We start from the raw sequence: 26,229 nt of genomic DNA, 5'->3' as shown, positions 1-26,229 counted from the left end.
GTAAGTTTGAACAAATGTTGCCACAGTTTGGCCAGTGCCGTTCTTATCGATATTAAAATTATTATTACACCGTAGATTTAAGGTGCACCCAGACGGTACAATCAAATTGCCAATTTGATATTTTAATCAATATACCAACTTTTTTTGTGATTTCGACAGATCGAAAGGTCTGTAGACCCCTAATTAGATATAAAATGTTAATTTCAAACCAGCAATAATGTAAATGAAATTTATATACTTATTATGATAGTTTATTGAATCTTTACAAATGAATTATTACAATAATTATTGTGTTACAGCCGAAAGATGAAAAGATTGTGTAAATCACATAATAAAAACCGAGGACAAAATGTTACAACTCGACCATTTAGTGTACAATATCTCGGATCGTTTTATTATAAATGTAACTGATGATGATGATGATGATGAAGATGACGAAATAACGGAGCTTGGAAATGAATAATATTTTATAATAAAGACTACTCATTGTCGGACAACATATTTTTTTTTACTTACTGGTTCGGATACCTTTTTGTGCTATAAAACTAGTGGGTAAAAACGCATTTTATCCATCCACTACCTCGAAAACCGAACAAACCAAAATGTTTACCTTGTATTTAAAAGTAACATTCGTATTTTTTTGATTTAAACTAGTCTGTTATTTGTAGTTTACAACTTGTCGATATATTGTTATCGACATATACCCTTCACTATTTTTATTTCACTGTTCCTGGTAACATTTCATATGTCAGTCATTTGTCAATTTAGTCCGCAGAATTGTGAATTTTAGTTTATATTTGAATTTGACATTATTATTCGACGTCTAACTTCTGTTCTGATTGTTTGAATGTTTTTTTGCTCCGTGGTGATTTTTTGCCTTGTTGAGTTTTTGTTTTTTGTTAAGTTTTTGTTAACTGTTCAGTTACTGTTATTTCAAATCGTTGTTAAGATTGTGTTTTCTGCGAGGACTTTGCGTGAGCGCAAGCGCAAAAGTACGAGTATGATGGAACCTAAACCAGGGCCTTCTCGTCAGGTGATTCTTTCCCCAAGAAACGAAACCAACATTTATCATTAGTGGCGACTGGTGGAACTAATTTGACGTATGAGAATTAAAACAAAAAAACTAAAACGAATTTTCTTCACAATTTTATCATCAAGTATTCTTGGATTTCTTACGTGCCAAATAAAGAACGTAGAAGGTTGGCGAAACCTGAAAAGTATTTTGACAGTGACATAAGTGACATTGACAGCTGTGACATTGACGTATCTGTCGTAGTTTTTTTGGACTCGAATTAGCAATTGGAGTATAGTAGAAGTAAAGCGCGAGCGTACCTGCAGCCCACCGCCACAGCACAATGGCGGCAGACGGGGGGGTTGTTTAGTGGGTAGACTTGGGGTCTCATTAGCCCTTAACAAGGAGTCCCACATAACCACTCGGGTCTTTCCCCGTACCCGAGTGGTAATGCGTAATGCATTTTTCCCCTAAAAAAAAAAGTGGCTGTACTAACTACTAACACAGTATAATGTAATGAGGTATATTATTTGCAGGGCCAATTAAATCCATGCGATGCGTCGCGCGTTGTCGCGGTCGGTTGTTTTCCGTTTCACGAAATACATAGCATACATATGACACGTGTAAAATGTTTTCCCTAGTCATAATCGTAAATCATAATTCAATTTCTAATGACCTAAAATATGAATTGTCTGAAATGTCTGAGGTTAGACTTATATTTATTCCCATTTAAATGACGACGACATGCTGATATGCTGATAATTCGTAAAACGGAAAGCACGGCCTGTCAAAAATTAAAAATAAAAATGTCACAGTACACTTATGTCATTTCATTTGTATGTTGCCTTGCCATTGCCAGCCTAAGGCTCCCCACAGACAGTCTTAAAAATTCATAATCTTAAAAAAACTTGTATGCAATCTGACAGTTCAGATCTGTCAGTGTCTTGTCAGTGTCAGTTTGAACTGTCAGATTGCATACAAGTTTTTTTTAAGATTATGAATTTTTAAGACTGTCTGTGGGGAGCCTATGGCTTCCCACAGACAGTCTTAAAAATTCATAATCTTAAAAAAAACTTGTATGCAATCTGACAGTTCAAACTGACACTGACAAGACACTGACAGATTTGAACTGTCAGATTGCATACAAGTTTTTTTTAAGATTATGAATTTTTAAGACTGTCTGTGGGAAGCCTAAAACTGATTCAGTGGACAGTGAATCGCATGTGATTAGTTATTTTCTTTATTGAATATTACTTGGTTTTCCTTAATATCTAAGTTATGCATACAGATTTGTCACCCCATTTGCATACCGATGAGTGTAATGTTTTGATAAAAAAGTTAATGGACTGCCACTCCGAGGTAGATAACAGTTTATTGTAATTTGTCGTTTTTTTTTGTAAGAGAGAAGCGTGTTCCTTTTCTGCCCTGTTATAATTTTGTAAGTTGTTCCTATAATACCTTATTTTGTTTGTTTTAGCTGCCTATTTCAGCTTGAATAGTTTACGGGAAATGTATAAATCAAAACATAACCTTATACGTTTCAGCATCCATTCCTCAAATTTACGGGCTACTGCAACAGCTATGACAGTGATATGCGAAAGTGTTTGAAGCAAGAGCGTCTTCGGCGACAGAAAGCTAATCTAGACGAGTCGCGAAAACGGCATGCGGATATCCAAGCTAGAATACTAAACTCCCAGAGAGCAAAAGCAAGTCAAGCACAGTAATTAAAACTCAATATTAGTTATCTGCTTTAAGTATTTGTTACTTAGTATTATGGAGCACAGTATCTTAGATGATATACCTGATTTAACCACCTACCAATCTTTCACTGAGAGATATTTCACTAAAAGGTATGTGCTCAATGTGAATGATATTCCAAATAATGACATTATGATAATGTTCCATTCAAACAGAATAACTTTGATAACACTAGCCCCTAGTCACTTCTTCTTCAAGACAGATGGAGAATATAAGCTTAACTTTACTGTTGGTAATATTGACAGATTGACTAACTCTGTGAAAGGCAAAGGGAAGAAAGGTGGCCAAGCACTGCATCCAAAGTCTGTAGTGTGTAAAGTTGAGTTTGACAATGGCCCCAGTTTTGATGTGTTGTCCTGTATGAAAGGGACTCTTGTTGAAATTAATGAGGAATTAGTGAAAAATCCAATACTATTAAAGCAGTTCCCAGATTCTGATGGATTTATTGCCATAATATTGTCAAGCATTGCTGTTTCTGAAGCAAATAAAAATGAAATGCTGACTCATGAAGAGTATGTAAAAAATTTCAAGTAGAAACGAGTTATTAAATAGTTGAATTCATTTTTTGTATTTATTTAAATTTACAACCATTCTATTAGCATGCAGATTCTTTTAATAATAACCAAGATAAATAAAGGGAGTTTATAGATACTGTTGTATGTTTTGACGACCGGTCTGGCTTAGCGCGTAGTGACCCTGCCTGCTACGCCTCGGTCCCGGGTTCGAATCACGGTAAGGGCATTTATTTGTGTGATGACCACAGATACTTGTTCCTGAGTCATGGATGTTTTCTATGTATATAAGTATTTGTATATTATATATATCGTTGTCTGAGTACCTGCAACACAAGCCTTCTTGAGCTTACCGTGGGACTCAGTCAATCTGTGTAAGAATGTCCTATAATATTTAATATATTTAATCATTGAAGCAGAGATTAAATTGGTCTGCTTGGTAAGGCAATATTTATAAAAGTAAAAAAAAAGTACAACCTGGATATTCTAACACTTCACTGTGGTATCAGGTTGAAAGACCTTATACAAAGTATGGTTAATTACAAGTCAATTACCGTAGCAAATATATTAACAAGCAGAAAGCATTTGGTTGGTTACAATTTCTTATTCAACATTAACGTATTCCACATCAAACATAAGTATTAGCATTAGCACTGCAAAAATGTGATGCTTCCCAGCAACCCCACTTTGCATTTTAGCATTTTTTATTAAGTATATGAGGATTTAGTACACAATTAATACTTGAAATAATAAAATTAATATCTCTTTAATAAAGGAGCAAATTAGCCTTGCCTTAGATGTGCCTCAAGGCGAGTCAAGGTAGTGGACGGTTGTCACTGGTCTACATTTGACGTTTTTATGACTTTATGAAGTAGGTAACTGTTATTCATAAAATTGGCACTTAAAATGAGTTTTAACGTTCTTTTTTTCTAAAAACCTAATTTTTGAAAGGTTCTAATTTTCTGGGGGCACGGCAGTGAGCCCGCCAAGACGAGCCAAGCGAGGCGCAAGGGCACTACCTGCGTGATTCTCGAAGTGATTCGTCGTTTTTTTAAACCCTCACCATGCGCGGATCCAGGGGGGTGGCGGTCATGGGGGTCATGACCGGCCCCTGGAGCCTAAGTTGGCCATACAAATATACCACGTTACCTCAATGGTCCATCTTCGGTCAGAGTAGCCTACACAAAATCGATAAAAATGAGAATTATAAGAACCCAAAGAGCGATGGAAAGAAGTATCTTAAAGATCAGGAAAATACAGAAAATTAGCAGCACTAAAATCAGACAGAGGACGAAAGTAGTTGACGCTCTCACACACGCTCTATCCGTCTGATTTTAGTGCTGCTAATTTTCTGTATTTTCCTGATCTTTAAGATACTTCTTTCCATCGCTCTTTGGGTTCTTATAATTCTCATTTTTATCGATTTTGTGTAGGTCCATGTTTGGCAGCCGTATAGTAGACATGGCAGAAGGCAGGTGTCCATAACTACTTTCTTCATATGGAGGCTGTATTTGCCCTTTAGCACCTTCTGTTTTCAGGATATGATGTCATTACCTACCAACCTTATTAAACATAAAAAGATTTTATGGCATAGCTTTACCTACTTCACTTATGGAAGAGTCCTAGAAAGTTGAAATTTAGTATGTAAGCTACTTTTAGTACACAAACCACTAGAAAATCCACAAAAGAAGAACTTTCACCCCCCTTCCCTCTTAAACGGGGGATGATTGTATGTATGAGACTTATTTTAATGCTAGAAGTCTGAAATATGATATAGGGAGACCTTGTTATAAATAATAAATAAAATACTAACGTATTTCAGGATTTTCTTTAGTCATTAGAAAAACTCTTCAATTTAGGGCATGCTTACAAAAATAAGTGAAATACCACCAAAAAACATTTTCATGTAAAATGTTGCCAAGACGATGCCATAAGGCTGGCCACACAAAAAGTTATCAGATCTCATGTAGAGCCAAGCTTCTAACTCTACAAACCCCAATTTTACCTAACGTGTAGAGTTTGTGAAGTTGGGGTTTATAGAGTTAGAAGCTTGGCTTTACATGAGATCTGATAACTTTTTGTGAGGCCAGCTTTATGGCGTCGGCTTGGCAACATTTTACATGAAAATGTGTTTGGTGGGATCACTCTATGACATCTATTAATGATGATAGTAGGTAAGACTATTCTCCATAATGGCATCAACGCCGTTAAAAAGGCCTGTTGTGTTGAGTAACATTAAGATTATTTTTTTCAATTGGTAATAACTCTGAAATTAGGCGATATGCAGAAAAGTTTATATGACATTATAGTCTCGCAAATGTGGTGAGGACACTGTTAAAATCTTTCGGGTTATTCAGGCTCACGGTGTATACCGGCCGGGACTGACAATCTCGTACAATAAAGTGTACCCCTGAAATGTATGGGTCTTTTAGGGATAAAACTAGATGGCGCTATTTCGCAGCCTGGAAGTGGCAAAAATCATAATTTCACCAATATTTTTGCATGTTTTTTTAAATTTATTTTAAGAACAAATGACAATTATTTCTTTATTTTAATATCATGATATCAATTCAATACACATTTTGAAAAAAAAAACTTCGTAGGCATCATCAGTGTAGTTATGATAGTATTAAATAGGTGGCGCTGACAAATGGAGGTACGATTCTCAGTTAGGTATATGAAGATTGTCAATCCTTTATAAATCATCCGTGCTCAGTATGACCTACCTATATAATATATTATTCGGCCTGGAAATTCTTTATCGTCAAACTTCTATGAAATATCAAAATATCACTTGCTGCACACTCTGTTTCTGTGCTATCCCTAGTTGAAGTTTCTTTAAACAAAACTTTTATCAAGCTTATGCAACTTATTAGTCTCCACACACAAGTTACGTTATCAGCAACTATTTTGTTTGTTTCCAGCCGTTTAGTGACCCTTGACCCACCATTACGAGACACTGATAGTGATAAGTACAAATTGCAGTCTTCGCAAGAACACAGTTTAGAATAGTCAATAACTCGGTGTAGCTGTGAAAATGGGGTCTCTGAGCAGATTTTGCGCTTTTACTTGTAAACATTCCAATGTTAAAATCACACCTCTGTTTCAATTCCTACGTGCGTACAGTGACGGACATCAAAAGGCCGTGAAAACACCGCTGTATGATTTACACACTAGGTATGGGGGCAAGTTAGTGAATTTTGTTGGATTTTTACTGCCGGTACAGTACGCAGATATGAGCGTGACTGCCTCCCATTTATTTACACGTAAGAGTGCTTCAATTTTTGACGTATCCCACATGCTACAGACGAATGTGCGTGGGAAAGATTGTATATCATGGTTCGAATCGCTCTGCCCAGTGGACTTGAAAGGAATGCCTAATGGATCAAGCTCTTTAACAGTCTTTTTGACAAATAAGGGCGGCATCATTGACGACTTGATTGTGACCAAAGTGGATGATGAAACACTATACATAGTGTCAAACGCTGGACGGCTAGAAGTCGATAAAGAACATATGTTAAACTCGTCTAATATATTTAAACAACAAGGTAGAGACATACACCTCGAATTTTTGGACGTCAGTGAGAGAGCTTTGATCGCTGTACAAGGCCCAAAGGCCGCTTCGCTGCTACAGTCGCTGACAGACGTCTCTATGCCCGACCTAACATTCATGACTTCTCGCGTGGGCTCCGTCGCTGGAGTGCAAGGCTGCCGCATCACGCGCTGCGGCTACACCGGCGAAGACGGCGTGGAAGTGTCGATCCCGGCTGACAAAGCAGATCACGTCACGGAAGCCTTACTCCAATCGAATGACATAAAACTGGCGGGCCTGGGAGTGCGGGATTCTCTCCGGCTAGAAGCGGGGTTGTGTCTTTATGGAAACGATATCGACGAGACTGTTACTCCAGTGGAAGCCAATTTAACTTGGCTCATATCTAAGCGAAGAAGAGGCGAAACGAACTTTCCAGGAGCAGACGTAATCTTTCGACACATTAAACAGGGGGTCGAAAAGCGGAGAGTTGGCGTCCGTATGGAATCTGGAGCTCCGGCAAGAAAAGATGCCATCCTTAAAAATCCGGATACTTTGGATGTGGTTGGAAAAGTGACCAGTGGGTGTCCGAGTCCGTCGCTCGGGGGAACGTGGCGATGGGCTACGTGGCGGAATCTTTGAAGAAAGCGGGGACTAAACTGTTGGTTAATATTAGAGGGAAGGATGTCCCATGTGTTGTTGCCAAAATGCCTTTCGTCCCATCCAATTATTACACAAATAAATAAAATAAATATATATTGAAGTATTACTTTTATTCAAGAGTAGGGTACCTTTAACACATAACAGAAATAATACATTATAAAATACCTAATACTAATTAAAACAAGTCATTCATACAACAGTGTTTTGAGCTATAATTAATAAAACTAATTGAAAAAAGGAACGTCATGTCATCATATTGTTATATTACTTATATTACTCTGCTAATAGGCAGTATAACATAACGCATGTAAACATAGTGAGCATGGAATCCAAAGGAATGTCGAGTGATTTGGCACTTCATTTAAAATACTAATACTTTAATAAGAATATTTACATTGTACTTAGCGTTGACTATCACAGGATTACTTGAATGGAATATTACTTTTATAATCACATTCTAACTTATCAGTCCATGTTTTGCCAGAACCATCTTAACTGACCATTTGGGAACCGTATGGCTATGCACTAAGGTTCACAAATTGTCGGCTGAGAGTGTTGACGGTTTGTTTTCAGTAACTTTTGTTGTAATTTAGCAAAATATATATGTATAGGTAGTTAGACGAGGTATTCCTGATACTAAAACCGAAATAAATTACACATATGAAAGAAAAAGTGACCAAGTCCTCTGGTGCCTGAGGCTGGAATCGAACCAGCGTACTTTCCAATCGCGGGAAATGCCTCTATCCGCTCGGCCACCCAGGTCACAGCTGTCGAGGTCGAAATTATCTCTCATATGAGTAATCTATACAAGGACTCGTAGCGCCCTCTGTCCACCCCTAGGAACCATACCGTTCTGCCCTAGGGGTGGACAGAGGGCGCTACGAGTCCTTGTATAGATTACTCATATGAGAGATAATTTCGACCTCGACAGCTGTGACCTGGGTGGCCGAGCGGATAGAGGCATTTCCCGCGATTGGAAAGTACGCTGGTTCGATTCCAGCCTCAGGCACCAGAGGACTTGGTCACTTTTTCTTTCATATGTGTAATTTATTTCGGTTTTAATTTAAATACATAGTAGTGTGACTACTTTAAGACAGCACAAGTTGAAATATTTTCAATAGATTATGATTTAACTTGTGTTCATTAGAATTCATTAGAATATTCCTGATACCTATAATTTACTCAGTCATACTAAAGAATATGTACAGTAAAGTTGTGGATTGTACCTTAGTAGGCCTAGCACAGGACGGACGGGCAGGGCGCGACTGAATCTCATCCGTGAGATGATCTACTCGACCTTTTGTCACTGCATTAATAAAAAATGTAGTCCATTCCAGTGGACAAGATACTTTCACGCCCGTGTACTAGACATATACATATTACGAATCTAAATAAATTTTTCAGTACAGATGGTGTTTTTTTTACGCACTAGTGCGAGAAGTGGTTCATTATATGCCAGGTCGAAACTTCGGAGGCTCATCTGTACTGAAAAACGTCGTACGATACACGTGCGAAAAGGAAATTCGTAACTCGTGTCGTGTTTTAATTTATCGCCACTCGTTTCGAACTTCCTTTTTTACGCACTTGTATCGTAATGTACTATTTTAGCATTGGTTTTTTCTTTCTCTAGACGAAGAAGTCGTAATTTAAACTTTTAATAATACAAATTCACGAAGGCACTAGTCGCACCAAGGGAGCGGACGCGTTTAGCTTGTAGACTATTTTTCTCCCAAGGAACAAATAAAAGATAAAGATTCCGTGATTTCCGTGTGGTTAAACAAAGAGGTATTATAGATAGTTATTGCTGTTTTGACTTTTCACACTACCTACTCTACCTACAAGGACTCTCTTCACTAGTCGATTGGATCGATTAAAGCCTAGTGACATAACCATCGGAACTACAGACTAGCTTCCCACCAACTCGTTTCTAGTTATGGTTTGTATCTCTGCCAAATTGCTTCTCGCCTGTCGTCGGCTGTGGGACCAGGAGGGCGATTTTTGAATCTCGCATACGGGATTTTGTCACTAAAATACCGGTTGAAAACGGTGACTTGCTTATTATTTTCAGTGACAATTTTCTGAATTCGAACGCGTGAGACTCAAAAATCGGCCCGCAGTGCCGAAAGCTATCTGTTAGGACACTTGGGACCCTAAACGTTGTAGCGTCCCTGCGCTAATTGCTTAGTTTATTTTATTTTATTTGTGATTTAGATTCCAATATCTTATAATTACTAAAACTGTAAGTGAATATTTAAGTGGACTGCGACAAGTTAAAAACGAGCGCTTAAACTTGACAGATGAAGTTTAACTCCGTGAAGATTCTATTTCTAACGAATTCAGATATACATTTATCACGAAATACTTCGTAATAACTAGCTTAAGCTAGTCAGAAAAGAAGTTCTGTCATAAAGAGGCAATTTATCCAAAAACAAAAAGGACGGATGGATATGAAGTTACTAGTGAGCACTTTTGCCGTGTTTGTGCGACTGTACCAGTGTACCGTGTGTGTGTGGATTGAGTGAGCACCTTCCGAAAATAAATAAAAATATGCTGATCATTTAGTAAAAGTTCTAAAACAAATGTAAAACGAATCTCTGAATTTGTAAAAAGATAAATCAAAAGATACAGCCATTAACATGTGCTCACTCAGTTCTCACAAACTACCAACGAAAACAGTAAATATATTCATTTAACATATAATATTTATATACTAACATTTAGTAAAAAATAGGCCAACCTACCTCTATAAATATTAGATCACCTAGTGACGTATTTAATTTTTTACAAATAGTTTATTATGCTCACTCAATCCTCACACTTTTGAAAAGCCGAATTTTGATGAAAAACATAAGATTTAGACCGCTATTATATGTGTATAGTTTAGTAAAAGTGAAATGGGAATTTGTAAAATACAAAACGAACCACTAACGTGTCAGGTTTTTTTATAATAAAATTTTGTAAGTGCTCACTCAGTCCACACGTTTTGAGAAAGTTAAAAATGTAAATATCTTACGATTTGTAGCACCTAAGACACTCGAAAGTACTTCAACATTTAGTAAAAATTTTTACTAAATATCCACCATCTAATATTTTATATTCGTTGTCTGGTTTTAAAGATATTCAGACATAACTTTTCTCATACAAATGTATCAAGTAGGGTGACCACACTATGTCGGCTCCTGATTTTCCCCACCTTCCCATTGTCATATTGAGATTGGGGAGTTTCGTTCAATTTTGATAATAGTTTATATTAAACTAATACCATATTAATTCTCCATCTGCAAACAGTTTTTAGGTTATGTTCTTGGCCTAGTGATGATGTGTATTGTGTAATTTTTATCGACGTCAGGATAATAACCATATCGACATTCATGCATTAAAAAGGACATGAATGATAATTGGTAAGAAACAAAGAATATAATACTTCACTAGTAAGAAACCAGAACCTGGTAATCTAATCGTGCTAACAGATGAGCGTACCGGATTTGTAAGTGGGAGCGAGAAAATAATAACTATTTCTAGCTCCCATTTACAAGCTAGCAAGCATCCATATGGATGACTTTGGTGCGGTACGGTGCTCGTACGGTCATGTGTTAGCAGCTTTACAGCGTGCGTAGCCGAATGGCATTACTCCGACGCCAAACGAAAACGAAACGCCGTGCCAGTTAGTCTGGCTCTGTCGCGCCAATACGCACGAGCGATATAGATTTCGATATGGTTATTATCCTGACGTCGATAAAAATTACACAATACACATCATCACTAGGCCAAGAACATAACCTAAAAACAGTTTGCAGATGGAGAATTAATATGGTATTAGTTTAATATAAACTATTATCAAAATTTAACGAAACTCCCCAATCTCAATATGACAATGGGAAGGTGGGGAAAATCAGGAGCCAACATAGTGTGGTCACCCTACTTGATACATTTGTATGAGAAAAGTTATGTCTGAATATCTTTAAAACCAGACAACGAATATAAAATATTAGATGGTGGATATTTAGTAAAAATTTTTACTAAATGTTGAAGTACTTTCGAGTGTCTTAGGTGCTACAAATCGTAAGATATTTACATTTTTAACTTTCTCAAAACGTGTGGACTGAGTGAGCACCTACAAAAATTTATTATAAAAAAACCTGACACGTTAGTGGTTCGTTTTGTATTTTACAAATTCCCATTTCACTTTTACTAAACTATACACATATAATAGCGGTCTAAATCTTGTTTTTCATCAAAATTCGGCTTTTCAAAAGTGTGAGGATTGAGTGAGCATAAGAAACTATTTGTAAAAAATTAAATACGTCACTAGGTGATCTAATATTTATAGAGGTAGGTTGGCCTATTTTTTACTAAATGTTAGTATATAAATATTATATGTTAAATGAATATATTCACTGTTTTCGTTGGTAGTTTGTGAGAACTGAGTGAGCACATGTTAATGGCTGTATCTTTTGATTTATCTTTTTACAAATTCAGAGATTCGTTTTACAATTGTTTTAGAACTTTTACTAAATGATCAGCATATTTTTATTTATTTTCGGAAGGTGCTCACTCAATCCACACACACACAGTGTACCTACTCTGGGAAAGAACCCGCACGGCTAAGAAATGGTTTGTTTCTATATTATATATCGTAAACTAAGGTAATGCGAATGTCATATTGTATCCTCCCTTTACCATTTGTTCCTGTCACTATTCATTTGTAGGTCCTATTAAGAGATGGGCTGAATATGGTGTTTGCCGATTGAAAATATTCGGCGGAATGTTCAGTTCAGATATTACAGACCTATATTATTCTAATAAACTATTTGAAAATGCTTCCATCTCGTATTTTTACGCAACTATTTTTTTATTCCATTCAAATTCAAAAACATACTACGTATTTAAACGTCCTACGTCCCTTTCATGTATTTAAATACAAAAGGAAAATGTACCTGGTAAACAAGAGTCGATATTGCAATCAGAATGACTACAAAAAATGGCGATTTTTCTACACTAACGGAATGTGAACCTCGAATAACTTGTCAACTATAATTTTTGATCTATTTATAGTACCTACCATTTACATAGGTAGGTATACGGTATACCAGTTACAATATAATAACATTGCAATCACATAATTATTTTGTTGGATCTACTTATTATTATTGATCCGTTTTTAGAAAAAAACGCAATTATTATTAAGAGCGCTATGACAAAAAAAGGCGATATATTGTAAAATGTACAATATTTATCGGCAAAATTGTACACTTTACTCATACTAAAAGACAGTAAAAGTACTTGTTTCAGTTAGAACATCTAATTAACTGTCGGTTCATTAAAAAACATATGGAAGAAAAAGCTTTTTCAATTAGTAATGATTTTTTTTTCTGATGCTCGTTTAGGAAAAACCGCGCGAAGCACAGATTTCGGAGCTCTTATTATGTACAATTTGATAAGCTCACTCTCATAAATGCGGTAAATTTAAATTCCTAATATCTTGTACTTTAGGCCCATTAAACAATATTTATCATTTAATCCTTTGAAATTGAGAAATTGAAAGTAAAACGAACTCAATTTTGTCTTGAAAATACATCGAAACAAGTGATCATTTCTCCGAAAATCTACATGTTATCGAAGTTATTTCAGTATATAAATAATCTGCACAATGTGCTTAAATTGCTGTTACCCATTTATCGTTATAATATTTTATCATGATTTTTTGCCAATTTTTTGAAAACTAGCCTTCCTGTCGCTATTTTACCGGCGACGGACGCCTGCGATTTCAGTGCCGCGCCGGAGCTCGAGGAGGTCAGACGTATGTCGCTTCGCTCTCCGAGTTTTCATCGCGAACGTCGAGAATATTTATCGTTGTGTGGGTCGGACGCCTTGTTTATACACGGGCTATCCTCGCATTGTGTGTGTGTAAACAGCGACCAACGAATTTGATCCTAGATCCGTAAATATTTGCTTTTGTAATATTTTGTTATGTTTGAATGTTAAAGTATTACAACGTTATGATGATAAACATGTGAAAATTACAATACGGTCAAGATGATAAGACACATCAAGATGGTACTCGGGATCTGATGATGGAGCCAGAAGGTGGTCACCAGTACCAGTGAACCATGTAAGTAAACGACTTCGTGTTTAGGCTCGTTGGGTTCGTCTCAACAAGACCTTTGACAAGAGGTGGTACTCAGGGTCTGATGATGGAGCCAGATGGTGGTCACCAGTACCAATGAACCATATGACTAAACCACTTCGTATTTAGGCTCAATGGGATCGTCTCAATAAGACCTTTGACAAGAGGTGGTACTCGGGATCTGATGATGGAGCCAGAAGGTGGTCACCAGTACCAGTGAACCATGTAAGTAAACGACTTCGTGTTTAGGCTCGTTGGGTTCGTCTCAACAAGACCTTTGACAAGAGGTGGTACTCAGGGTCTGATGATGGAGACAGATGGTTGTCACCAGTACCAATGAACCATATGACTAAACCACTTTGTGTTTAGCCTTATTGGGTTCATCTCAATAAGACCTTTAACAAGAGGTGGTACTCAGGGTCTGATGATGGGGCCAGATGGTGGTCACCAGTACCAATGAACCATGGAACTAAACCATTTAGTAATCAGGCTCATTGGGTTCTTACTTCTTCTTAATAAGACCTTTGACAAGAAGTGGTACTGAGGGTCTGATGTTGGAGCCAGATGGTGGTCACCGGTACCAATAAACCCATGTAACTGAACCACTTCGTTTTTTTATGTTATTCAAATATGCGAGTTGATTTTTGGTGACCACAATCTCTCTCCATCATCAGACCCTGAGTAACACCTCTTGTCAAAGATCTTGTCGAGACACCCAATGAGCCTAAACACGAAGTGGTTTAGTCATATGGTTCATTGGTACTGGTGACCACCATCTGTCTCCATCATCAGACCCTGAGTACCACTTCTTGTCAAAGGTCTTGTTGAGACGATTTCAATGAGCCTACACACGAAGTGGTTTAGTTCCATGGTTCATCGGTACTGGTGACCATCATCTGGCTCCATCATCAGACCCTGAGTACCAGCTCTTGTCAAAGGTCTTATTGAGACGATCCCATTGAGCCTAAACACGAAGTGTTTTAGTCATATGGTTCATTGGTACTGGTGATCACCATCTGGCTCCATCATCAGACCCTGAGTACCACCTCTTGTCAAAGGTCTTGTTGAGCCGAACCCAATGAGCCCAAATACGAAGTGGTTTAGTCATATGGTTCATTGGTACTGGTGACCACCATCTGGCTCCATCATCAGACCCTGAGTACCACCTCTTGTCAAAGGTCTTGTTGAGACGAACCCAATGAGCCCAAATACGAAGTGGTTAGTCATATGGTTCATTGGTACTGGTGATGGTGACCACCATCTGGCTCCATCATCAGACCCTAAGTACCACCTCTTGTTAAAGGTCTTGTTGAGATGAACGGTGAACCCAACGAGCCTAAACACCAATTGGTTTAGTTACATGGTTCATTGGTACAGGTGACCACCATCTGGCTCCATCATCAGACCCTGAGTACCACCTTGAAGTAATTAGAATTGTATTTGACTTATTTTATCATCATATTAATATATACTTTACTCTAATACTTATCATATAACAAAAGCAAACATTTGGGATGGGATCTAATTAAATATGATCATAGTTTATAATTATTACTTTAAATTTTTAAATAAATTTTAACGTAATTAATATTATTTTGCGCTATATTCTAGTCTTTTCGTACAAAATAATGTTTATTAGAAATCAAAAGTTTATATCGAGATAGTAGATTGTGGTTGTTATCAAAATTCCATAGGAAGGATCAAGATTGTTTTGTCCATTATTGTAGTGCGAGCGAGTGATAAGACGTGCTAGAAAGGGTCGGCATATTGGGCTCGCGCGGCGGGTAAAATACCTAATTTCGCCCGACGCCGAAATGTTATAACGCTCTTAAACAAAGAGTATTTTACTCTAGTGCTCTCTATCATCTCAAACCAGTGCTATTTTTAACAGTGCTTTTATAAAGCGTTGAACAATACATTCAGTTAAACAATAACATCACTTCTCGGGAATAATTCAAATTTCAAACTTGTGACTATCAAGGTCAAATACGAACATTACTTTCAACGCATACATGAATGACTAATCGGAGAACCTCCAATACTATACACTTCATTCTTCTTCACATTCGAATTATCAGGACTGATTTAATTTTTAATAATAGCTTACCAACGGGTCTTATTTGTTGAGATCCGGATAATGACTGGTCATCGCAACTGTAGACTGAGTGAGTTCTGCAAACTCCTTCGTCAACTTGTTCATTTTTTCTGTAAACTGAAAATATAAAATATTATATGTAAATGCCTACTGAAAAGCCTAAGCCCTAAAGGGATATACCTATATTAATATTCTTTTACCTACTAGATTATGAACCAAAGTGAAAACAGGTAAGTCTCGTGCACCTTAGGCATTTTTATGCCCTTTTGCGCATAAATGTTGTCTGGAACTTACGTACGATTTTTTTATACCTGCACTGTCCGAGACTTTTTTTTCACTAGGGCTACAAGATTCTTCTTGGTGGCTAGTGAGCCAGAGACTTTCAACATTTAAAACAATATTATCCATACTAATATTATAAATGCGAAAGTAACTGTCTGTCTGTCTGTTACGCTTTCCCGCTTAAACCACGCAACCGATTTTGATGAAATTTGGAACAGACAATCTTTAGACCCTGAGACAGAACATAGGCTACTTTTTATTTCGAAAAAAAGGGATGAAGGGGTTGAAAAAGAGGTTGAAAGTTTGTATGGGATTTCTTAATTTTAAAAGATAAAACCATGAAACTTTATATTTTAGCACTTGATAAGAAATCATTGAACATCTTGATAACGGATAGGGATAGCGATAGCGATACGGATACGGATAATATGGGTACCTATCGTTAGAGGGATACGGATAATCGGTCGGCAGTCTCTTACAATCAATGTGCTCTAAGACGATCGTTGTTTGCTTGCTTGAAGATTACGTTTGCGATAAGTATAAGCAAAATGTAAAAAATTTTAAGGGATAATAGAAAAAAGTACTTTTTACCCACCGATCATAGTGTCGAAATACGGGCTATGTGGGATGTTTATAAAGGTTTCCCCAGCGTATATAGAATTACCTACGCTGTGGTCGATGTGTAATATTTCTACAATCATTGCAAGCAAAAGTATTATGTGCAATCGAAATAATCGCAGATAAATATACCTACAGAGAAACCTAAGGATCCAAATGAAAATCTTAATGAATACTATTATTACGCGGGCGAAGCCGCGGGTAAAAGCTAGTTATGCTATAAATACCTCGTAGTGATTCGTAGGCGTGGCGGGTCTCCCATTTGTTTTCTCCTCCTGTACCCGAAAGTTGGAAAGATAAGTTATCTGACTTTGCATTTTCACAAAGATTTTTCTGTACTCATCTTGAATTCTTTTGAATTCGTTATTAATATGTGCGTCTTTTTTTGAAATATATTCCTGGAAGAAAAGTTTTGTTATTAGTGTACATTTCTAATACATAATTATTATTATTACATTACAGGTTAAGAACGACTATTTTATATTATAATTTATATTAGGACTGAGTTAAACAATTACATACCCTATGTGTCATTACAGATTTTTTAGCATTTTTGTACTTCTCCAACAAGTTCCGGTGCTCTGCCTGCAAGCTTTCGTAACTCTGCTCGGAGGTAGCTACCCTTCTTTGCAAACTATTTATTTTACTTTTTACATTTCTTAATTCTTTTTCACAAGAACTGTGACTGTGTTCCAACTCCTCCTTTTCTTGTTTAAGTAAATCTAACCGCTGTATCTTTTTCTCATATTTCTCGGCTTTGATCTTCCACTCATTGAGGATGTCCCTAGTCTTTTCGCATTCTGCTTGCATCATATTATGTTCCCTTATCAACACGGATATTTCGTTCTCTTTTGACTCTAGTATCTGCGACACCTTAGATCTCTCAGTCAGTATGAACTGTTTGAGGGTCTCCACCTCCTGCATTTTGCGCTCTAGCAGCTCCTTCAGCTTGGTGACGGTGGCTATCTGCTCGTTTTCCATTTCCTTCAGCCGTCGCGCACAGTTCATTTCTGCCGTTTTCATTTCCAATGTGAACTTTTCGGCTATTTGATCTCGTATAGCTTTTTCTTTCATCATGAGAGCAGTCTGTAAATAAGAAACGAATCTAAATAATATTTCAAACAACTACATTACTACAACTACAACTTTTCTGCATTCTGCTTTGCCTAATGGTTGACTGGTAGAGAATGCCTTATGGTATTAAGTTCGCCTATTGTACGTTATATTTCTTTGTGCAATAAAGATTAAATAAATTACTTCTAACAGAGTTGACTTTTGGCATGATTTGTTATGAGTCGAAGTTGACCTTAGTGAAAGCAGAGTACAGCCTCTGCTCACTGCTGTGCACAATATGGTCGATGGAGTGGTCGCGGAGGTGAGTGTTGGTGGCGAAGGAGGCTGGAGAGTGTACTGGAAGCATACCTTGGTCGCTATGGCGTCGTCGCAGGTCTGCACCATGTGCTCGATGGAGTTGTCGGACGGCGTGGGGTCGGTGTTGGTAGCGACGGAGGCTGGAGAGTGTACTGGAAGCATACCTTGGTCGCTATGGCGTCGTCGCAGGTCTGCACCATGTGCTCGATGGAGTTGTCGGACGGCGTGGGGTCGGTGTTGGTGGCGACGGAGGCCGGAGAGTGTACTGGAAGCATACCTTGGTCGCTATGGCGTCGTCGCAGGTCTGCACCATGTGCTCGATGGAGTTGTCGGACGGCGTGGGGTCGGTGTTGGTGGCGACGGAGGCTGGAGAGTGTACTGGAAGCATACCTTGGTCGCTATGGCGTCGTCGCAGGTCTGCACCATGTGCTCGATGGAGTTGTCGGACGGCGTGGGGTCGGTGTTGGTGGCGACGGAGGCTGGAGAGTGTACTGGAAGCATACCTTGGTCGCTATGGCGTCGTCGCAGGTCTGCACCATGTGCTCGATGGAGTTGTCGGACGGCGTGGGGTCGGTGTTGGTGGCGACGGAGCGCTGGTCGCGCAGCTTGTTGAACCGTTCGAGGATGTACTGTTGGAAAAACTCCGCTTTGCCTTTTAACTCCTGCATTAAGGCTTCGTTGCTCTCTTGGGTTGCTACAAAATAAAAAGGAGAATGTATTTTATCGCCTCATTTATTACATTTACTAGTTAGTCAATTAGTATGTTTTCTCGAAGAAGAAGCTGTTTCGCTCGTATTAGACTTGCAAGCTTGGAGAAAACATATCGTACTTACCTAATTTTACACTGCATTTGCTGAGCTGCTCATTCAATTGTCGAATTTGCATTAAATTTTTCTCACATTGCGCGCAAGGTTCCATTTCCTTTCGCATCGCAGTTTTTTCATCTGAATAAAAAATTGTGCGGTTAAAGCAATTTCATTCGATTTTATTCTCTTCGCCGATGATTTAAACAAACCCGACGATATATAAACGCCGAGATATCATGTTAAAAGGCCCTGATTGATTATCGTCATTCGTTATTTTGCGCAGACAGTTATTACTTCTAACTTACATGCCGTTACCGTCTGGCAAACTGCTGTTAGTGGACCTCTAAACTGTGCGCGTGTTTGATTTTTATTTTGCATGATGTTGATGTGGTATAAAAATTGAAGTAAATTAAATAAACATACCTTCAAGATATTTGTTAAGCCTGTCAGTAAACTCCTTCTGTTTGTCGGTGAACTCTTTCTGCAGCTCCGATATCCTCTTGTTGGCTCGATCGAGCTCCTCCTTGGAGCTGGTGAGTTCCGCGGTGAGCTTCTCTAACTGCTGTCGTTCCTTCTCTATTCGTTCCACATATTCTTTCTCTTGTGACTTGTATAGGTCTCGCTCTTGTTGTATTCTTGATTGGACGTCTTTTAGCTCTCTTGACGCGCTGTCCCGTGTACTACAAGCCTAAGAGACAGTGGTGAATGAATAACATGTTAGTACATACTAGTTTATCAGTATATTTAAGAAGAAATATTCATTTTGAAAGGTTCCAAATCAACAAAAACACATCGAAAAGATGTGCATATTTCACAGTTTACTATAGGGAGTATTATGACTCCACGTGTATCAGTTTACTTCGTAAGTTCATATCGCGGTTTACAACTCTTCAGTGCGGAACGGGTTGAGTCGTGGACTAGGTATGTTATATGGGAACCAACAGATTCTACCGGTCTACCTCTTTTCACACAGAATCTACCATGCGGCTACCATGAGATGATGATGGGTACCTGCAGGTACAGCGTCTTGAGCTCGGTGTTGTCGCCGACGGCGGAGCGCAGCTGCGCGGAGCAGCGCTCCAGCTCTCGCAGCAGGTCGGCGTTGGCGGCCGCGGCCAGCGACGCGCGCCCCCCGCGGGACTCCTTCACCTTGTCGTGCTCTAACTCCAACTCCGTGTACTTCAGCTCCATCTGTGCAACACAAGAAAATTAACCCACTTGCGAAGGCCGCTTACGGTACGAAACGAACTGTTTATGCGAATCGTGGTTTTCTCCAAAATTGACAATGCAGTGTTTCATATGGAGTTATCCAGTGGTCTATGACGCCCATTTATGAATTATGGGTAATATGTAAGCACGTAACTACGTGGTCAAGCTTAAAGCTGAGCTAGTGGTACAACTTACATCTCTGAGCTGCGCGCGCACGTGGTCGAGCTCGGCCTGCAGGCGCTCGCTGAGCTTGTCGTCGCCGGTGCCGAGCGACTCCAGCTGGCTCTGCAGCACGGCCACTCGTGAACTTAGCTGCATTTCGACGCCCTTCTGTTCTTCTATCTTACTTCGGAGTTCAGATTCTTGTTTTCGGTGCTGCTCCAATTTTTTGTCCCTTTAAAATTGAGAAGGACGACACTAAATCTTTGCACAAAAATCACATATCTAACTTATTGGTTTTACAGAAATTAGAAACATATGATTTGCTTACCTTTTAGCAATTTCTTCTTGTAACGCCGAAACCTTGTAAATCTGTTGCTTATATCTACTTAGAGCATCTTTCAGGGTCGATAATTTACCCGGCGACGGAGGTTCACCTAGAAAAATAATAATTCTTATATGCTTATAAACATTTTCATTCACAAAACACATACATCATCCACTAAGCTATGTGGAATATATCAGATTGATATACCGAAATATCAAAACCACATTTTATCCAACATGTGCAACATACCAAGATATGTGTTTTCCGGGAGCGAGTCGACCATAATTTGGTGCAGCGCAGTGCGCCAGCTCTCGTACTCCTTCTGACTGGCGGCCAGCTTGTTCCGGCAGAGGACCAGCTCGTGCGCCGTCACCTCTAGCTTAGACTGAAATTAAACATTTACAGATGTCTTGTTTAGCTATGAGAAAAGTGTCATGAAAATTTGTGATCTGAACATACGGATGAACGCGATGAAACATTGCGTGTTTTGTAAATTGAACAACTACCAATTTTTTAAATATTAAGAGAGCCTTAAACCCTGGCGTCCACTAGGCTCGCCGAGTCGAGTCTCATTAATTCGCCTTCTGCATTTCTTATGAAACTGCGTTCATTAGCTTTAGCGACGCATCGAATCGCATTCAAATGTATGAGGACTCGATTCCGTCTAAGTGGACGCCAGGCTTCACCACTAGTCGTGGTAAAATAAAAAATAAGTTTTGCCACTTACCCCTAATTCCTTAACCTGTTCCCTGGCCGCATTCCTCTCGCTGGACAACTGCGCTACCTTCTCCTTTAGCCGCGCGGTCTCGCCGTTCACTAATCGACTCTGCGCCGCTTCGAGTTCGCTCGCCAATCTATTGATAGTTGCCCCTTTGTCGATCAACAGTTCCTCTTTCTCTTTGTCTTTTTCTAGGCATCGCTTTTCGAGTATTTTTATTTCATTTGCCTAAAATAATAAGATATAAATATTATATAAATTAGATGAAGAAAATACAAGTAAATTTAGATAAACAATAACTTACTTTCTCCTCTAATCTGCTTTTAGCTTTCGTTAAATCTGCGTGTAGTCTATCGACTTCCTCTCTATGTCTGGAAAAACAATACAAAACATTTTTTTCAGTACAGATGGTGTTTTTTTTACGCACTAGTGCGACAAGTGGTTCATTATATGCCAGGTCGAAACTTCGGAGGCTCATCTGTACTGAAATTACATATTAGTCTAGGAGAAAATGGCGGTCCTTCTATCGGTATGTCCATTAAGGTGATGAGAAATTTCGTTATTTGGATTGAAAGGTACTGAAATACTTTCTATTATGCACTTACCTCTCCTGCTGTTCTCGAAACAGTGCATCAGTGTCGTGCGTGTGAGCAACCTACGAACAAACAGAATATCCCAATAATGCCACTGTGGACGTACCAAATTATTGCAGTGCACCAAACTTTCGCAAGAAGAACTAGCCGGGTCCACACAGAGCGAGGCGCTGCAATCGTTCATTGTAGACGTGCCTCGGCCGAGGATCATTTGCCATTTCATTGAACATTTTCCGCGCGAACACGTTGCCTCGTGACGTGCCTCGCCCTGTGTGGATCCAGCTATTGGCGTATTAATGAAAATTGCTGAAATGAATCTTAAGCAAATAATACAGTAATCGTTTCGACGCCTGGAAGACGACGACAAGACAAACGCTTATCCACGTACTGTGAGTTTACTAAACATGTCGCGCCTGTATTACTCAATGACTTTAGTTAAACCATTATGATATGACGCCAATTTAAATTCGACAGTCAATCTTATGCTAAGACCTTGAAACTTTTCATGAACTCTTTCTCGCTCTCACTTACAAGATAGTATGTGGATGACCTTGGCGCGGAGCGGTCATGTGTCAGCACTAATAAATCCATAATGATGCAAAATCATTAAGAGGGCTTTCGTGTTAAAAATAGTGAAATCGCAACCGAGCGCTCGATCATACCGTGTGTGGTATCAAATTAAAGGGCTTTGCGAGTAGTTTATAAATATATATCACATTATAGGACTTTTTCTACTTGGTCTAACAAAATATCAGAAAATGTCCAAAAGTGGTAATAATTGTACCGGTGAAGGCTCGTTTTCAAAAAATTGGCAAAAATCAATAATAGCAATTTATAATCACTAAGACATAACAGCAATTTAAGTAAACGTTGCTGATTAATTAAGTACAAAACTTACTTCGATGTGATGTAGATTTTCAAAGAAATTGTCACTTAATTTTAGGTAATTTCTGAAAAAATTTGAATTCGCCTTAGGCTAGTTTACTCTTTTTCAAAAACTTAAAATAAAAATCTAGTCTGAAATGATTGTGGTACAGGATATACGAATTATAAATTTACCCGTTTTAATATTCAAAATTGTCAAAATTTTGCAAATTATATCGACTGATTCAGCTCTATACGTGCGTTTTTCTAAACGTGCATTAGAGAAAAATTCATAATTAATTTAGTAAATTAGTTTTCAAAAATCCAGTCTTATAAAAATCAAGATAATAAAATGCTCTAACTGGAACTTGAATTAAATAAATCTATTGGATAACGGAAAGTGTAGTATTTCACCGACTAAAACTATCAATTTTACATTCTTTTGACGATTTTTTTGAAAGCAGCCTTAACCTGAAAAGTGTGCAGCCGCTGCTGCACCTCCTGCAGGCTGACGTTAGCGGCGCGCAGCTCATCTGCATCTGCTCCTTCTCCTGCTCACTGAGCACCAGCTTCTCCGTCAGGTGAGCCACCTGCTGTTCCAGTTCTATCATTTTGTGTTTACTGGAAGCTGTAAGCAAAAGTTGTTTAAACCCTTAATTTGGCAGAAAATGGTCATGGTTGTGAGTTCAAGCCTCATCGGCGCTCGATAGTACTAATGATTTGATGATTCAGAAAAAAATACAAAAAGAGGGTCAAAGGTCATTTTCGGCAGGGCGAACATTATCCGATTAAGGCTTAATAACCTTGCAGGACACTACTCCAGACAGAAAAGAACATGATTAGGTACGCTATGCCTATAGGCATTTAGTGTCCACGAAGGTGTTAAAAGAGTTGTAGAGTCAAGAAGGAACTGCATTATTTGTTTGGAGTATTAATAGATTTTGGGGAAACCTTTAAAAATTGTAATATTACCCAGTAAGTGGTGTGCTTCTTGCAGCGACAGCTCTGACTTGTCCCTGTCATTGACGGCAGCTGCTAGTCTGGCACGGAGACTGTCTATTTCTGTGTCCAGTTTTTCCATCTGTGCTGCTAGCTGTTGGCATTCTTTTTCACGCATCTGAAAATGAAAAAAATTGTGATCAGTCTACAGTTGCCTTGTTTATATTGATTGACTTTTAAGCTTCAAATTTGAAATTTGCAAATACTTACCTCATACATGACCTTAAGCTTTTCATTATTCATGTATTCTTGTTTTGCATCAATGGTGTTCATTCCATTCAAATGTCCTGAAAACAATTGCCGAAATTGTGACACAAAATACTTTTAGGTTATGTATCATATTGAATTGCTTCACATATTATTATCATAAAGAAAAATTTTAAATTTATTTAATCTTTATTGTACAAGAAAGAAAAATTTATAGCTCAGAAGGCGGACTTAATGCCAAAAAGCATTCTGTGCCAATCAACCTTTAAATTACTATAGGACAAAAAAAATTGCAAGATATTGGTCTTTTTTTTAAAGTTTAGTTATTGCTTCTGCTATTTTGTGTTGTGAATATCCTGTATTAGAGAGTCAAAATTATAAAAGAAGTAAAAAATTTGCTAACCCCTATATTCCTGTTGGTAAAAATGATTCTGCCCATCACCAGCCCCATAGGGGCTGAACTGCAGTTTCACTGGGTCTTCATGGTGGTGGGTGGGGGTGTGCCTATTTTTGGGGGTTTCATGGATATTTGGAGAGTCACGAGTGTGCTGCAGTTCTTTAAGGTGATTTAGAGAATCCACATAACTTGGGGGCAAGCCGGCCCTAGGATGATTAGGATGACCTGTAAGTAAGATGAATAATTACAAACATACAATTTTATTAAACTGTACAAAAGTGGATTTGATTAAAACATGGAATTTAATTAATTTTTCCATTTATTTCTCTCTGTTTTGAATATATTCATGCATATTTTGAATGTATCTGTGTCTATGTGTGTGTGTAATAGTTTAAGGAATGACACAAAATAGTACAGAGGTCTGACGTGATACAGGCCTGTCCTAGTGTGGAGCACCTGCAAATTCCGTGTTTGAATTAGAAAGAGCATTAAAATTTAGCTATTCATACATACATACATACAATCACGCCTGTTTCCCAGAGGGGTAGGCAGAGATCACGGATTTCCATTTACTATGATCCTGACAAACCACTTTCGCTTCACACACTTTCATAACGTTTCTCATACACGCTCGTCGGTTTCGAGTACTTCTGACCTGGCCTTTTTGCAATATTTCCCCGGTTTGAACAAGAAAAGTTCGCCTAGCTATTCATATCTATCTTCTTCTCTTCTTCCTCCTACCCTTATCCCACGTTATGTGGGGTCGGTACAACACGCCTTCCATCTCTTCCATTCTCCTCTATCTTTCATCATCTCAACACTCACATCTTTCTTTCTCATATCCTCTTTCACACAATCCATCCAGCGTTGTTTGGGTTTACCCCTCCCTCTCCATCCATCAACCTTCATCTCCAACATTCTTTTGCCTATATGACATTCATCCCTCCTATTCATATCTATCATAAATTTAATTTATCGAGATTTTCTCCATTTAGACTTCTTCTTCAATCTAGCGTTTTCCCGGCCGATCGCCAGGGTCCGCTTATAATTTAAAAAAAAAATCACAAAAAAAATATTTTATAATGAACCCCCCATCCTCAAGGGTATTGCAGATGTTGAATGTGGGATATGAGTACAGGTTGAATTGTGGTATGGACGATGGGCTAGCAACCTGTAACTACTACATCACAATTTCGTTATCTATCAACCCCTTAATTGCTAAGAGTTGCACTGGAACTTCAAACTTAGCAATGTCATGTGCCCCTACCCCTTTTGGGAAATCAGACAGTGAGTTATGTATGTGTAATAATTTTATTTACCATTTCCTCCGTTAGTTTGAGCGTCCAATGTAAAGTTGCCACTACTATTCACTGAGCTCGCTTCGTCGTCATCTTGAAGATCGTCAAAAGCGTTTGCTAGTTTATGTTTCAACTGTAAATATTGAAAAATGTATCATAAATGAAAACGTCAATTACAAGAATAGTATTTGAATTTACGAGTAATAATAATTAATTACCTCCTCATTCCGTCGCTTCTGGTCTTCAATCTCCTCTTGTTCCTCTAGCCTGTCCTGAGCACTATTGTTAATATGAATGCTGGCGGCCCCTTGGAACAGACTCATACCTGGTCCCTCCATTATATTATGAAGCACAAACAATTATAGGAACTCATAAAACAAGTATTATATCAGTGCAATACTGATGTTATTGCTTTCCGTCGCATCTAAACAAAATTATTATCCAATGTTTTTAGTTTTCTAACCTTCGCGTAGCAACCGTTGACGTCGCAATCGCAAGTCGTTTGTTGACAAGTAATGACAACAACATTTTAAAACGACAACACTTGTCTATGGTTTAATGTTGTTCAAGCGCACATTTTTTATCTTTATCTGATAATTCATCGTGTTTTTCACAAGTTGACGTGATAACGTCTAATAACTCGTTACTACGGGCTGCATGCACGAAAAAGATGACGTCATTGTC

At 38.3% G+C, this 26,229-nt stretch overlaps 5 protein-coding genes across 5 annotated transcripts; 3 read left to right on the top strand and 2 right to left on the bottom strand.

Moving 5' to 3' along the window:
• Window positions 1–2,206: 2,206 nt before the first annotated feature.
• On the top strand, window positions 2,207–2,736 carry LOC125242565 (COX assembly mitochondrial protein 2 homolog). Its single transcript, XM_048151338.1, has 2 exons — window positions 2,207–2,371; window positions 2,557–2,736. Exons 1-2 carry the CDS (start codon window positions 2,291–2,293, stop codon window positions 2,734–2,736), a joined length of 261 nt encoding a protein of 86 aa, XP_048007295.1. The 5' UTR covers window positions 2,207–2,290.
• Window positions 2,737–2,785: 49 nt separating this feature from the next.
• LOC125242557 (protein Abitram) lies at window positions 2,786–3,331 on the top strand. Its single transcript, XM_048151325.1, has one exon. It carries the CDS (start codon window positions 2,786–2,788, stop codon window positions 3,302–3,304), a length of 519 nt encoding a protein of 172 aa, XP_048007282.1. The 3' UTR covers window positions 3,305–3,331.
• A 2,830-nt stretch (window positions 3,332–6,161) lies between these two features.
• On the top strand, window positions 6,162–7,567 carry LOC125230902 (aminomethyltransferase, mitochondrial). The gene is given in 2 exon segments (XM_048136185.1): window positions 6,162–7,415; window positions 7,418–7,567. Coding segments are annotated over 2 exon segments (1,236 nt in total). The 5' UTR covers window positions 6,162–6,319; the 3' UTR covers window positions 7,558–7,567.
• Window positions 7,568–15,375: 7,808 nt separating this feature from the next.
• Window positions 15,376–21,409, bottom strand: LOC125228350 (myosin-9-like). The gene is made up of 11 exons (XM_048132887.1): window positions 21,197–21,409; window positions 20,719–20,854; window positions 20,473–20,578; window positions 20,178–20,376; window positions 19,785–19,964; window positions 19,197–19,461; window positions 18,801–18,911; window positions 18,471–18,661; window positions 17,119–17,682; window positions 16,824–16,994; window positions 15,376–15,813 (listed from the first exon to the last, which is right to left on the bottom strand). The coding sequence occupies exons 2-11, from the start codon at window positions 20,750–20,752 to the stop codon at window positions 15,718–15,720; spliced, it is 1,917 nt and encodes a 638-aa protein (XP_047988844.1). The 5' UTR covers window positions 20,753–20,854; window positions 21,197–21,409; the 3' UTR covers window positions 15,376–15,717.
• Window positions 21,276–26,023, bottom strand: LOC125228359. Its single transcript, XM_048132899.1, has 9 exons — window positions 25,764–26,023; window positions 25,567–25,678; window positions 24,254–24,472; window positions 23,854–23,930; window positions 23,617–23,761; window positions 23,116–23,272; window positions 21,793–21,842; window positions 21,492–21,558; window positions 21,276–21,415 (listed from the first exon to the last, which is right to left on the bottom strand). The coding sequence occupies exons 1-8, from the start codon at window positions 25,881–25,883 to the stop codon at window positions 21,521–21,523; spliced, it is 918 nt and encodes a 305-aa protein (XP_047988856.1). The 5' UTR covers window positions 25,884–26,023; the 3' UTR covers window positions 21,276–21,415; window positions 21,492–21,520.
• Window positions 26,024–26,229: the final 206 nt, after the last annotated feature.

Source organism: Leguminivora glycinivorella, chromosome 1, assembly GCF_023078275.1.
Source record: "Leguminivora glycinivorella isolate SPB_JAAS2020 chromosome 1, LegGlyc_1.1, whole genome shotgun sequence".
Taxonomy (NCBI): domain Eukaryota; kingdom Metazoa; phylum Arthropoda; class Insecta; order Lepidoptera; family Tortricidae; genus Leguminivora; species Leguminivora glycinivorella.
Note: the sequence above shows the minus strand (reverse complement) of the source record. Positions and strands in the feature narration are given on the sequence as shown.

Excerpts from the sequence above, each read along its gene's own strand:
- LOC125242565 (XM_048151338.1), top strand. The coding sequence starts at position 2,291 with ATGCATACAGATTTGTCACCCCATTTGCATACCGATGAGTGTAATGTT. Across the intron at positions 2,372-2,556 it reads TAATGGACTGCCACTCCGAG|CATCCATTCCTCAAATTTAC; the intron begins GTAGATAACAGT and ends TATACGTTTCAG.
- LOC125242557 (XM_048151325.1), top strand. The coding sequence starts at position 2,786 with ATGGAGCACAGTATCTTAGATGATATACCTGATTTAACCACCTACCAA.
- LOC125228350 (XM_048132887.1), bottom strand. The coding sequence starts at position 20,752 with ATGGTCGACTCGCTCCCGGAAAACACATATCTTG. Across the intron at positions 20,579-20,718 it reads CCCGGAAAACACATATCTTG|GTGAACCTCCGTCGCCGGGT; the intron begins GTATGTTGCACA and ends TTATTTTTCTAG. Across the intron at positions 16,995-17,118 it reads AATCTGTAATGACACATAGG|GAATATATTTCAAAAAAAGA; the intron begins GTATGTAATTGT and ends CTTTTCTTCCAG.
- LOC125228359 (XM_048132899.1), bottom strand. The coding sequence starts at position 25,883 with ATGGAGGGACCAGGTATGAGTCTGTTCCAAGGGGCCGCCAGCATTCAT. Across the intron at positions 23,931-24,253 it reads TTACCAACAGGAATATAGGG|GACATTTGAATGGAATGAAC; the intron begins GTTAGCAAATTT and ends AATTGTTTTCAG. Across the intron at positions 21,843-23,115 it reads AGCGGCTGCACACTTTTCAG|GTTGCTCACACGCACGACAC; the intron begins GTTAAGGCTGCT and ends GTTTGTTCGTAG.